Source organism: Natator depressus, chromosome 1 (assembly GCF_965152275.1).
Source record: "Natator depressus isolate rNatDep1 chromosome 1, rNatDep2.hap1, whole genome shotgun sequence".
Taxonomy (NCBI): Eukaryota; Metazoa; Chordata; order Testudines; family Cheloniidae; genus Natator; species Natator depressus.
Genome location: NC_134234.1, coordinates 39,905,914 through 39,920,808, shown reverse-complemented (window position 1 = coordinate 39,920,808; position 14,895 = coordinate 39,905,914). Strand labels below are relative to the sequence as shown.

The 14,895-nt window shown below is 44.3% G+C and overlaps 1 protein-coding gene across 1 annotated transcript in view; it reads right to left on the bottom strand.

The window, feature by feature from the left end:
* The window catches only part of ZMYM2 (zinc finger MYM-type containing 2), a 151,350-nt gene that overhangs the window by 19,317 nt on the left and 117,138 nt on the right, over positions 1–14,895 (bottom strand). Inside the window, exons 16-18 of the mRNA XM_074957983.1 lie at positions 14,582–14,753; positions 12,520–12,627; positions 2,525–2,619 (exon numbers count right to left, since the gene is read on the bottom strand). Of these exons, the coding sequence (XP_074814084.1) occupies positions 2,525–2,619; positions 12,520–12,627; positions 14,582–14,753 (375 nt within the window). The remainder of the gene's footprint in view (positions 1–2,524; positions 2,620–12,519; positions 12,628–14,581; positions 14,754–14,895) is intronic.

Below are 14,895 nucleotides of genomic sequence, written 5' to 3'. Positions count from 1 at the left end.
AATAGAATTGGGGAAGAAGGGGGAATGGGAAAAAAGAAATTCCGTATTCCTAGCTGGGATGTAATATTTTTTTTTTAACAGCCCATTTGCAGGTGCACATGATCAATGCTGGAATTTTCCACATAAGCTTGGCTGAGTCCAGAAGGGCCTCGCTGATGGGGAGGGTTATTCTGGAAGAAGAGCTTATAATAGACGTCTTTTACCTCAAGAGGTATCTGCAGTGTGTCTGCCACCCTTTTAGCTAGATCTTGAAATACCTTAACTCGTCGGCTAGAGATGGTGGAAGGGGCATCACTGCCTCGTCTGGGGAGGAGGAAGAGATGTTGGTCTGTGGTGTGACTTCCTCCTCAAATCCACCCCCCTAACTGTTCCTCCATGATCTCGGAGGCTCTGGATGCCATGGCTCAGGGAGAGCGCCTAAAAGGCTCACAGTGGGTCATGCTGTATGCTTGGAAGGCATGTAGTCTGTACACTAGCCAAGGATCCCGGCAGAGCCACTGGTGCGGAGAAAAAGGACTTGGTGGTTGTGGTATGGCTAGCCATGGGCACCATGGTTGAGGAGCAGGTGGAGGGTATGACTGAGGGGGCCCAGGTTGATAGTGAGCACTATAAGGGTGAGAGACAACCTCCTCCTACTCACTATCTAATTCATCACAGGAGACTGGAGGTGCATGACACAGTGCTAGTGAAGATTCCGGTGCCCAAAGTAAACTTGGTATCAGAGCCCTGGTACCAAACAAGGGAGACTCTGGTATGTCAGATACCATGAGTTCTCTAGAGTGTCTAAATTCCTGTGGTGCAGACCTAACCAGTGCCAACGGCAGTTGTCAGGGGGCCGGCGGCACAGAGTATTGGGGATCTTGGCCATACAGAGTGCTCCAAGGCTGGATGGCTCGCTGTTGATGGTGCTGATGGTACTGCTCATACTGGCAGTGTCTTCTTAGTGGTGGCACAGTCTCTGTCCTTGCCCTTATCCATTGGTACCGTTGCTTCGGCGCCTATGCCCATCAGGTCTTTAGGCACATCAGTGGTACCTGCCACTTCAGACCCTCGAGCGCTATGGGTACCATCTGGACTATCTCTGTACTGATGATACCAAATGTGCCAGTGATCTTTTTCAGCTAGCTCAGGGCTCACAGCTCTCTTTTTTGAAGCCTTAAGTGAGGGGGTTCATGGTTGTTTTCTTTGCCCCATAGTCCTTAGATGTTAAGAAAGAGAAACTAAAGAAAGCTCTAGAACTAAGAGAAAAGTATTAACTAACTACTGAAGTGCTAAGAGAGAGAATCTGAAAAATGGACTGTTAATAGCTTCATCTCTAGCCGGCGGTGTTGAAAAGGAACTGTGAGGAGTTCGCCCGTGAGTGCTGCTTAGCCTCACGGCAGAGCATGGGGAGGGGGGACAGTGCATGTGCGGGCCAAATGGACACTGCTACCAAAGTTCTCCGATTGGCAGTGCAGGGACACAAGCATACCTGGAGTGGAGCACCCACAGGGATACTACTCTAAGAAGGAGGCTAGGAAAAGAGCAACCCAAACAATGCACCTTCTTAAAAAGAGAGCAAGCAAACAATCTCAGTGGCCCTATATGATTTACAAGATACACAGGGACTTTTACTAAATTCTTCTCCCATGCACACATAGACAGAGCAGTCTTAGTTTTGCACTTTATGAGTTTAGCCAAAAAAAAAAAAAAAAAAAATCTGCAAACCATACTGTGCATCTGCTAAGAACAATTTTTGACAAATCTTAACTGCTAATCAAAACCAATGTTCACCAGAACACTCAAAGGCACTTCTCAGTGAGGGTTTTTTCGATCCAAATTTCAGCTTTTCTGTACCCAACCATTGTCTTTAGAACTGTTATATGCAGCAGCATTTTTTTAAAAACATATCTTACTTTCAAAAAATATGGAGGGAAAATATTTCCCCCCGACTCTCACTCAAAATTGTCAAAATTGTTTTTGCTCAGATTTTCAACAACCAAAAATCAAACTTAGTCAGCCCTCAGACCTGGAAAATTTCAGAATGGAAACAAAGTCTGGGAAAATTCTGAGCGATTGAAAAATACTTATAATTGTTACTTATAGCGGCTGCTCTAGTAAGCTAATACATTTATATAATTGGCTGAGCAAAGTAAAGCACTATGCTCAATGGAATTTCTTGGAGGGTCAGTAAGTTTGGCCACCACTGATTTAGTATTTCCACTTTACAAGTAGGGGAACTGAGACAGCAGTAAACAAAGCTATGCAAATCAGTGGCAAAGATGAGATTAAACCCCAGAAATTAACTGGCAACCACTCTCTTACTCACTCTGCCCGATGACAAGTCTGGAGTAAGTATTACACTGAATTAATTGCATTGCACTGAATTAATTTTACTACTTGAACAAGTGCACTATTTCATTCCAAAGCAATTAAACATATTAATATTTTAATTAGCAATAACTTCAGTTTTCACAGTGATCTAAAATTTAGTCAACCTGCAGTGTACAAAGTTTTTTTGTATTTGAATCACATGATCTATTACCTTCTTTTTAGATCGAGGTCTTGGCTGTTCCTCATATTCTTCCCCAAAGACAAGAGGCAGCAAAAATTCATTTTCTGTATCAAGCTCTTCAGCCGCTACAAATATATTAGAAACTTAAGTTTCATAAAACTTCTGAGAGATTACATGGTCCAAGGTTATGAATTACATAAATCTGCACTAATACAAGGAGTCTATTAGAGTACACAGATTATAATGTTCTGCTAACATTTGTTGCAGGACCAAATGTGGGATTTCAGAAGAGGCAATTCATTCTGTTTTGGTATTTTATATGAAATACCAATTTCAAAAGCAATTTAATGATCAAGAAAAATTTTCAAGTGGTCTGTTACATGGTGAAAGCCTACCAGCTGTGATATGTAACCTATCACATAAATCTATCTCTGTATCAGATGACTGGCGGATAGCTAATGTAACGCCAATTTTTTAAAACTGCTCCAGAGGTGATCCCGGCAATTACAAGCCAGTAAGTCTAACTTTAGAACAAGGCAAACTGGTTAAAATGATAGTAAAACCAGATTTATCAGACCCACAGATGAACACACTACGTTGGGAAAGAGTCAACACTGCTTTTGTAAAGGGAAATCATGCCTCGCCAATCCGTTAGAACTCTTTGAGGGTATCAACAAACGTGTGGACATGGCTGATCCAGTGGATATTGTGTACTTGGACTTTCAGAAAGAATTTGACAATGTCCTTCACCAAAGGCTCTTACATACAGTAGGCAGTCATGGGATAAAAGGGAAATTCATGGATCAGTAACTAGTTAAAAGACAGGAAACCAAGGGCAGGAATAAAAGGTCAGTTTTCATAGAAGAGAGAGGTAAACAGAAAGGTTCCCCAAGAATCTCTACTGGAACAAGTACTGTTCAACAATTACTCTTTCAATAACACAAGAACCAGAGTTCACCTGCTGAAATTAACAGGCAACAGGTTTAAAACAAACACAAGGAAGTACTTCTTCACACAACCCAGTCAATCTGTGGAACTCATTGCTAGAGGATGTTGTGAAGGCCAAAAGTGTAACAGGGTTCAGAGAAGAATTAGATATGTTCATGGAGGAAAATGCCATCAATGGCTGTTAGCCAAGACGGTCAGGGATGCAACCCTATGCTCTGGACATCCCTAAAATCTCAGATTGCCAGAAGCTGGGATTGGACGATGGGGTATGGATCACTTGATAAACTGCCATTTCATTCATTACCTCTGAAGCAACTGGCACCGGCCCGTTGGAAGAGAGGATACTGGGGTAAGTGGACCATTGGTCTGACCCAGTATGGCCATTCTTATGTTTTATTAAGAGAGGCGCCTAACACATCACTTTGCAGTTTTTCTTTCACCTATGCAAACTTTGGATCAGACCTGTGATCCCACTGTGTGAATTAACAAATAATGGTATTTCTACACAGCAACTAGACACCTGCAGCTGGCCTGTGCCAGCCAACTCAGATTCACAGGGCTTGAGCTGTGGAGTATCTAGCTGCTGTGTAGACATACCCTTAGAGAATAAACCGTAGGAAAAAAACAAATTAGGGTGACATTACAAAATGTACTCTGTTCACTTATTTTTGTTTATAACAAAATGTAAAGTTAACATTACTAAGTCTTCGATTGCCTTTTGGAGCAGGCACAGTCTTTTTGTTCTGTGTTTGTCAAGCACCTAACACAATGGGATCTGGTCTGTAACTAGGGCTTCTAGTAGCGATGGTAATACAAATTACTCATTATAAGGTAAGGCCCCAACACTGCATCTCTGATTAACCCCTGAGAGGTGGAAAGAAGCCACCAATTTTTGATCAGGACACACAGCAAAACGAAGACAAACTGGAATTAAAGCTACAGGCTGTAATTTTATTGACTTTTAATATTAAAGGGGAAGTCAGCCTTCCTTTAACTACCAAGCACTGACTGAGTTCAGAGTGGGGCTGAACAGCCTTATGCCACACATCCAAGGAAAGGATTACTCAGCTGTTCAGTCACTAATATTCTTCAAGATGTGCAGTCTATATCATATTCCACAGCTTGTGATTGCAGGGGCCGTGCATGTGCCAGAAAACTTTCTAGTCTGAAGCATCTGTGTGGCAGTGCATGAACCCTTACACTCTAAAGCATTCCAGTGAGGGTATAAAGGCTGGAACCTCCTCATCACCCTCGGTTCCTTCACTACCTTCAGAGCTCAGGGCTTGGGGAATTCCCAAGTAGTAGTGACAGCGGGTGGGTTGTGGAATATATATACAGACTACACATCTCAAAGAAAATCAGTTACTGTACAGGTAAGTAACCTTTTTTATTATGAGTGATAGTCCGTTATATTCCACAGCAGGTGACTTCCAAACAGTAGTCCTTATAGTCCTGTCAAACCTAGCCTCATCCCTGGTCACCTACACCAGTGTGTAATGCTTCATAAATGTGTGGCAGATGTCCCTGATGGAAAGGCACACCAAAGAAGCCACTGATAGAGACAGTATATGGAGGAATGCACTAACACTTTGTATGGAAGTAGCATCCCTGCAAGTCAAAAGCATGGTGTGATGCTCCAGACAGAGAGTCTCTGGGTGGGTACTGCTTGACCCATAATCCTTTCCCTATAAGCAAAAGAGGAGCCTAGGTGATTTCTGGAAGGGCTTGACCCTGTCCAAGTAATATAGCAGCGCCCTTTGCACATCCAGGGTGTGCAAACTCTGTTTCACTCTCCCTTCAGGAAGAACACAGGTAGGTTGATGGTCTCACTGATGTGGAATTCCAATGCTACTTTTGGCAGGAATCTTGGACGGGGCTTCATTGTCCCCTCATCCTTGTATATAATGGTATCTGGAGAGTCCCACCATTAATGCCTGAGTCTCTCCATCCCTCCTGGCTGATGTGATTGCTAACTTTTATGGTGAGATTGAGCCATTGTCAACAGGCTTGTTGCCCTAAAGGGCTTCCATTAGCCCAGAGAGGACCAGATTAAGGTCCCATGCTGGGTCTGGGTCCGGGTCCTTAAGTGGTGGAAAGAGTCTAGAGACGCCTTTCAGGAATCTCTTTGCCATTGGCTGTAAGAATACAACGGAATGGTCAATCAACAGATGGATGGCCAGCTGATATGGCCACTAGGTGCACTGCCAGGGGCCTTAGGAAACACTCACTTGCTTTAATTGACATAGGTACTCCAGTGTATCATCTTGGATGCTTCCCTGAACAGGAGGAATATGGCACCCGTAGGCCCAGCCGGAAAATCTCATCCATTTCAAAATATAAGTTGTCTTGTTAACTCCTACATGCTGTTTATCATACCTCCTGCACCTCCAGCGAGCAGGACCTCTCTGCTTGAGTCAACCAGAAAGCATCCACATGGTTAGATAGAGTGGAGGTTTGGTTGCAGCATCTCACCTCCATTCTGAGCCAGAAGTTCTGAGACTACTGGAAGCATGAATGGGGGTGCTATGGAGAGGTTGAGCAGGTCTGAGTACAAGGTGCGTCTTCTGGGTCATGCATCCGACAATATAGAGGATGTTTCATTTTCATCTTCCACAATGTGAGCCAGGGTGTGTCCAGAGTCCCCGAGGCAGCCTTAAGAATGCTTTCCCCAGTCCACTCTCAAGGCCAAATGGTACCTACCTCCTTTTGTCTAAGACCCGCTCCTTCCAGGAGCCAGGCTATAGTGCTCTATTTGGAAAAGTTTCTTTCAAAGGATGAGGAACTCACTCATATACCCTCAGTCTGCCGAAGCTGAAAGAAGTGGTTTGGGACTATTTAGAAAAACTGGACGAGCACAAGTACATGGGGCTGGATGCGATGCATCCAAGAGTGCTAAAGGAGTTGGCGGATGTGATTGCAGAGCCATTGGCCATTATCTTTGAAAACTCATGGCGATCCGGGGAGGTCCCGGACAACTGAAAAAAGGTTAATGTAGTGCCCATCTTTAAAAAAGGGAAGGAGGAGGATCCGGGGAACTACAGGAGAATCAGCCTCACCTCAGTCCCTGGAAATATCATGGAGCAGGTCCTCAAGGAATCAATTCTGAAGCACTTAGAGGAGAGGAAAGTGATGAGGAACAGTCAGCATGGATTCACCAAGGGCAAGTCATGCCTGACTAATCTAATTGTCTTCTATGATAAGATAACTGGCTCTGCGGATGAGGGGAAAACAGCGGACGTGTTATTCCTTGACTTTAGCAAAGCTTTTGATACGGTCTCCCACAGTATTCTTGCCAGCAAGTTAAAGAAGTCTGGGCTGGATGAATGGACTAGAAGGTGGATAGAAAGCTGGCTAGATTGTCGGGCTCAATGGGTAGTGATCAATGGCTCCATGTCTAGTTGCCAGCCGGTATCAAGCAGAGTGCCCCATGGGGGATTGTTCAATCTCTTCATTAATGATCTGGAGGATGGCGTGGATTGCACCCTCAGCAAGTTTGCAGATGACACTAAACTGGGAGGAGAGATAAATACGCTGGAGGGTAGGGACAGGATACAGATGGACCTAGACAAATTAGAGGATTGGGCCAAAAGAAATCTGATGAAGTTCAACAAGGACAAGTGCAGAGTCCTGCACTTAGGATGGAAAAATCCCACGCAGCGCTACAGACTAGGGACTGAATGGCTAGGCAGCAGTTTTGCAGAAAAGGACTAAGTGGTTACGGTGGATGAGAAGCTGGATATGAGTCAACAGTGTGCCCTTGTTGCCAAGAAGGCCAATGGCATTTTGGACTATATAAGTAGGGGCATTGCCAGCAGATCGAGGGACGTGATCATTCCCCTCTATTCAACATCGGTGAGGCCTCATTTGGAGTACTGTGTCCAGTTTTGGGCCCCACACTACAAGAAGGATGTGGAAAAATTGGAAAGCGTCCAGCGGAGGGCAACAAAAATGATTAGGGGACTGGAATACATGTCTTATGAGGAGAGGCTGAGGGAACTGGGATTGTTTAGTCTGCGGAAGAGAAGAATGAGGGGGGATTTGATAGCTGCTTTCAACTACCTAAAAGGGGGTTTCCAAAGACGATGGATCTAGACTGTTCTCAGTGGTAGCAGATGACAGAACAAGGAGCAATGGTCTCAAGTTGCGGTGGGGGAGGTTTAGGTTAGATATTAGGAAAAACTTTTTCACTAGGAGGGTGGTGAAGTACTGGAATGCGTTACCTAGGGAGGTGGTGGAATCTCCTTCCTTCGAAGTTTTTAAGGTGAGGCTTGACAAAGCCCTGGCTGGGATGATTTAGTTGGGGATTGGTCCTGCTTTGAGCAGGTGGTTGGACTAGATGACCTCCTGAGGTCCCTTCGAACCCTGATATTCTATGAACCAACCACCCAAAGAAGGAAGACAGTAAAATGTAAAGGGATGACATACAAAATGATGGGGTCTAAATTAGCTATTACCACTCAAGAAAGAGAACTTGGTATTTGTGGATACCTCTCTGAAAACATCTGCTCAATGTGCAACGGCAGTCAAAAAAGTTAACAGAATGTTAAAAACCATTAAGAAAGGGATAGATAATAAAACGGAGATCATCACCATGCCACTATATAAAGCCATTGTATGCCTGCATTTTGAATACCAAGTGTAGTTCTGATCACCCCATCTCAAAAGATATATTAGAACTGGAAAAGGTAGAACAAAGAAATGATTAGGGGAATGGAACAGCTTTCATACAAGGAGAGATTAAAAAAACTGGAACTGTTCAGTTTAGAAAAGAGATGACTAAAGGGGGAAATGAGGTTACTTATCTGTAACTGGAGGTTCTTTGAGATGCATGGTTCCTATCTGTATTCCACTGAGGATTACGTGCATGCATCATGGGCCCAGAGCCAGAGCTTTTCAAAATAGTAGAATCCGTGGGTCCTCCACCAAAAAATTGACCAGATCCGCAGCAGAGGGGAAGGAGGGCGGGATTGGAATACAGCTAGGGACCACACATCTCAAAGAACCTCCAGTTACAGGTAAGTAACCTCCCCTTCTTCTTCGAGTGATGGTCCCTACTGTATTCCACTGAGAGTGATTAACAAGCAGTACCTAGATAGGAGGAGGTTGCGATGAGGAAGACAGAACAGTGGAACAGAGGACCGCCACACCAAACAAAGCCTCTGGCACAGAATGACTAGAGCATAATAAGAAAAGGTATGTACTAAACTCTACGTGGCCACCTTACATATGTCCATAGGGGCCACTTCATGGAGCATGGCCACAGTTGATGACTGCACTCTCGTGGAATGGGCCTGTATCCTTGGTTAGGACTGCCCTAACAACTGATAAAGTGTAATGCACCCTGAGACCCACTTTGAGATTCTCTGACTGGAGATTGTCTGCCCCTGAATTCTCTCTGTTATGGCAACAAATAGTCTATGAGATTTCTGGAATGACCTCGTCCTTTGTAGGTAAAAGGCCAGGGCCCCTACGTGCATCAAGAGAATGAAGCTGCCATTCCTCCTTTGAGGCGAGTGGTTTGGAAAAGAAGGTAGGCAGACGTATGGGTTGGTTGAGGAGGAAGCAGGAAACAACTTTTGGTTGAAATTTGGGGTGCAAGCACAGGGAGACTTTGTCCTTATGGAATGTGACAAAGGGGGATTTGCCATCTTGGCCTGTAGTTCACCAACCCTTCTTGCAGAGGTAAGAGCAACTAGGAAAGCGAGAGAAAGTAAGCAGGAGGCCAGAGGTTCAATGGGTGAGTTCATCAATGCCGTCAGGACTAGACTGAGGTCCAACTGAGGAGCGATAGGCTGACTGGGAGAGTATTTGTGTACAAGGCCCTACCAGAATCCGGGAGTCACAGGCTAAGTGAAAACTGAATTCCCATCCACAGGAGGGTGGAAATCTCTGATAACCACTACATGCACTTTAATAGAGCTGAGAGCGAACCCTGAGACCCAGAGAGGGAAATAGTTTAAGAGCATTGGGATGCCCTTGGCCTCAGTGGAAAAACCCTTCTGGTGGGCCCGGGAAGTGAAATGTATCCATTTAACTTGGTAGGATCACCTCATGGAGTCCTTCCTGCTACTTCCTTCCTGAGAGGACACATTTCGTGAGCTCACGAAAGCTTAGGATCAAATAAATTTGTTAGTCTCTAGGGTGCCACAAGTACTCCTTTTCTTTTTCCAGATACAGACTAACACGGCTGCTACTCTGAAACCAATCACCAACCATGTTGTGCAACTCCCATTTGCAGTTGGTCACAAAGTTCCTGCTGAGAGCATTGGCAATCACATTCTGAGTCCCCAACAATAGGATATAGTATGCAATGCACCACTTCCAGAGGTGTATCGTTTCTGCACACAGCGTTGGGAACCTTGTGCCTCCTCACTTGTTTATGTAGCAAATCACAGTGTTGTCATCTGACATAACAAGAACATGACAAGATTAGATGGAAGGTAAAAATACGTGGCATGCCCTATGTACTGCCCAAAATTCCAGGACGTTGATGTGCATCCTGGCTTCCCAAGTGTTCCAAGCTCCTTGCATCATGTGATAGCCCACGTGGGTGCCCCAGCAATCGAACGATGCATCCATTATCACCGTACTTGGACAGGATGGAAGGAAGGGCATTCCACAGCAAACCTGGAGAGAATCTGTTCACCATCGAAGGGAGAAGACTACTTCTAGTGGACCAGTGAGAACGGTGTTAATGGGTTGGCTTGCAGGGGAGCATACTCCCTGCAATCATAGTTATAGACAGCAGAAGCACAGGTGAGCAAAGGCCATGACATACATGCACGCTGTCATGTGAATGAGGAGGGAGAGAAGTTCTGGCTGAGACCGGGGGTTTGGATGTCACTGAAGCAATCAGGTCCAGTTGTGTCTGGAACCTGACGTTCGGCAAATAAGCACGTGCAGAGGTTGCATCAGTGTGTGTGCCAATGAACTCCAGGGACTGTGTATAGGGTGCAAAGTTGATTTTTCAACATTCACACTCACCCTAAGGGAGAAGAGGAGTAGAAGGAGCTGGGATGTCAATTCTCGAGCTTCCCTTCCGGGCCATGCCACCAGCAGCCAGTCATCCAGGTTGGGGAAGACAAGGACTCCCTGCCATCTGAGATGAGCCGCTAACACAGAGAAAACCTTCATGGAGCAGTGGTAAGTGCAAATGGGAGAACCCTGTATTGGAAGTGCTGAGGACCCATATGAACCTCCGGAACTGTCTGTGGGTTGTGTGGATGTCGACGTGGAAGTAAGCATCCTGCATATCAAGAGCTGTAAATGACATGCCTTTTTCTAGAGAGGAAATGATGGCCGCAAGCATGACCATGCAGAACTTTGGCTTGCGAATAGAACGCTTGAGGCATTGGAGATACAGAATTGGTCTCCATCCCCCCTTCTTTTCGTGCACGAGGAAATAACTGGAATAAAACTCTGTGCCCTGAAAGGTTGTGGGCACTGGCTCGACTGCTCCTCTCTGCAAAAGGGAGTTCACCTTAGGGCAAGGATACTGTCGTGAGAGTGGTCCCTGAGACAGGACTGGGGCAGAGGATGTGGAGGAGGTAGCATCAAACTCAATCACATAGCCGTGTCGAGTGACATCCAGGACCCACTTGTCCACTGTTATTGCGCTCCATGCTGGCAGAAAGAGTTTGAGACTGCCCCCAAAGGGGGTGGCTGGCAAGAGTGCTAGTGTGCAAAGTGGCAAACGGTTCTCTAAACGCACTCAGAAATATTGTTTAAAGGAAGATTGAGTATATTGCGCACAGGACTGTCCCCACGGATGGGATCTTTGTACCTTTGGGCGCTTCTGTGGAGTCTCAAGGACTCGCTGGTGGTAGAACTGGGGAGCTCTGTAGCGTTGTATAGATGGCAGGCAATAAAATTTGGGCACTGGTGTATAAATGCCTAGTGATCACAGGGTGGCTCTAGAGTCTTTGAATGAGTGTAAGCAATCATCCATCTTCTGATGGAAAAGGTGTGATTCATCAAAAGGGAGGTCCTCAGTTGTGCTATGTACCTCCCTAAGGAAACCTGAGGAGTGTAACCAGCATTCCCTCCTCATGACAATTCCAGTTGCCATTGTACACGAGGACATGTCTGCGGAATCAATCACAGCCTGAAGTATAATTCTAGTGACCAACTTGCGCTCCTCCAAAACAGCTTGAAAGCGGGCACAATCTTGCTGCAGTAGCTTGTTAACAAAGTCCACCATCTGGCCAAAGCTGAGTCCCAAAGTCCTTAATCATAAGAAATTACTACAAAATCAGTAAAATCCTATGTACAAGAATAAAAACAGTTTTTCTGTAAAGTTTAGAAAGTACATCACGAAGGATGAGAGAACAGCAGAAGCTCCAACTCAAACCATGCAGCAGTGAGAAAGAACTGAAGTCATGGTTGGTTCACCCCACCCTTTATCGCCTCAGGCGAAATCATGAGACAGTACAAGGGCACATGCGTGGACCAATGGATGCTATTACTTTAAAAAGCTCTGGCTTCGTGTGCCTGGTGCATAACTCTTAGTGGAATACAATAGGGAACATCACTCTAAGATGATGACAGAGGTCTATAAATTCATGAGTAGTGTGGAGGAAGTGAATAAGGAAGTATTATTTATCCTCTTCACATAACACAAGAACCCATGAAATTAATAGGCAGCACGTTTAAAACAAACAAGGAAGTACTTCTCCACACAACACACAATTAACCTGTGAACTCATTGTAGGGGATGTTGTGAAGGCCAAAAGTATAACATGATCAAAAGAGATTTAGGTAAGTTCATGGAGGATAGTCCATCAACGGTTATTAGTCAAGATGGTCAGGGATTCAACCCCATGCTCCTGGTGTCCCTAAAGTTCCAGCTGGCAGAAGCTGGGACTGAATGACAGGGGATGAATCACTTGAGATTATCCGGTTCTGTTCATTCCCTCTGAAATATCTGACACTGGCCACTGTCAGAGACAGGATACTGGGCCAGATGGACACGTATGGGTGTTCTTATGTTATAACAGTGTATATCACAACCAAAAAGACTATGAAGCCAGGCCATAAAGACTATTTCATTCAGAACATTGAAAAAATAGCAGAAATACCTCTTGGAAAATCAATTTCAATATCGAGGTCTGGTTCATACGGAATATCAGGCAAGCTTGTCTGCATCTTTGTATCAGAGTTTATCAAGTCTGTTTGAATTATTACACCTGTAATTAAATAAAATAAAATAAAATAAATTACCATTTAACAGTTAATTTTCATTTTGTGGCTCTGCCAAGACAGCGCAGATACTGAATTCCTCCTCATGTACTCACTGCCAGGCAGGATGATGGCAAATCACCAGCCCAGATTTTCCAATTCTGGAGCTCTCTATTCTGCTTCTTCAGTATGATTCCTTCCCAGCTAGAAAGATATCTGTTAGCCTACTCTGCCCTGCTTAATTATGGAGAATTTCTTGTCGAAGTCCAAGTTTGCAAAGCTCAAGACTGGGTAATCTAGGCTGTCTCAACCAGCCACAGAAAGCAAATCATCATAAAGTGGGAATAAAATTTGTCTTTCTGCGGCTTTGCCTGCAACAGCACAGATCCTGGACTTCTTTATAGCAGACCTTATCGAAAACAAGAGGATAAACCAGAAAAGGGAGGGGAGATGAAAGAAAACAGGAATCTTTGACCTCTTTCCCAACTTCTGTCAGAGGTAAACCTTATATGAGCGCACACAAGCTCTCCACAGTCAAACGCAGAGCACACAAGCTCTCCACTATCAAAGGGCTCTGTCTGCAGACATTTGTATGTTCTGTCAACAGTATCTAGTGAAAGAGCAAAGGGAACTTGAGGTGGCAATCTTGCAAAGCTTGTCCAGTAACACCTTCAACTCTCCAGCTGAGGTGGTGGCCCTGGTTTTGTGAGCGCTAAATTTTAATGGACATGGAAGTTCTGCAGCCTTGTAAGCCTCCTGTATCCCAGACATAAAACACTTGTCCATATCGTCTCTGGATAGTTTGAGGAAACAGCTGAAGAAGTCTAGGAAAAAAGCTTCTGGAGACCTCTCAAAAGCTTTTTTGGTTCCTGTTTGAAGAAGAGGTTTTTTCTGGTAAAATTTAGAAGCTACATAAACATATGATATGTGGGTAGAAAAAAAAGTGTGCATGGCAGGAAAGTTTGCAGAAATTCCTCTCCTAGTGAAAGTCTTGAAGCATCTCATCCTCAGAATCTGAGGATGCCTCAGTGAGAGTTTTTCTCCCCCTTCAGGTGAGATGGCAGGGGGTACGGGAAGAAGGTGGGAAAGCAGTTTCTCTGTCACAGCCCCAGAAATTGCATCAACTGCTTCCTTGTTCTGCTTCAGGGAGAGACTCTGCTTTTGCAGGTTTTCATAGATTCTAAGGCCAGAAGAGACCATTTTTGATCATCTAGCCTGACACCCTCTATAACACAAGCCATAGAACTTCCTCCAAATAATTCCTAGAGTGTATGAAAAACATGCAATCTTGATTTAAAAATTTAGAATCCACCACAAACCTTGGTAAACCGTTAAACTCTGTCACCGTTAAAAAGGTACCCCTTATAACGAGTCTTTAGGCACCCTGAGAGGCTGATTTTGTTCGTCACAATTGCAAAAACTGTTTCAGCCATTGCCTTGCTCCACTGAGATGGTGGATTTTTCCCTCAGCTAATAAATAACTTAAGGTGTCTACAGGAAAGTGCTACTGCAAGAACAATAATTAATTTGTTCTTTCTTTAGCCTCCTTTGGTTGATAGATAAATGGTGGCTGGACCCAGCTGCAGAAGTCACTTTCCTGCATTTGTGTTTTTTTTAAATGAAGCAGCCGTCAAACTAGAGATGTAAAGGAAGGAGCCCTACAGAGTGAGAAAATCCTGGGTGACAATTTGTCATCCTCCTGGCTCTAAGAGCAAATGAGAGGAGGATTCCAGCATCTACGTGGCTGCCAGCAAAGCCACAGAACAGATTTCTAAAAGTTACCTGCATCTCAAATACGATGAAATACTCTAGAAATTTGTTTAAACAGGTAAAGTTTCCAATTAATTTTAAAATTCACAAATAGCAATTCTGTATTTAATTACTGTAATATAAGTACACTATAGATATATACACACAGAAGTAAAAACACATGGATCCAAAGGCCACAGCAATAAAACATACTGTTCAAATCTGTAGATGCTGTTTTTCCATCATCTTCAGGCATCATCTCAGCTATAGTCAGTAGCTCAGCCTCCAGAGGATTTGAAGGAACTTTACCCCTCAGCTCTTCTATTGCTGCAAGGATCTTCTCATTGCTATCCAGAGTGGTGGGCAGAAAAACTGGAACTGGCACCTAAGCAGATAGGAATGAATAACTCTTTAAAAATTTCATTGTTAACAAATGATTACCAATGATGTAAGAGTTAAATGCATAAGCTTTACATCTATCTTTTAAAAGAATCAATAGTCCAGGGCTTAGGAAACGGCGCCCTCAT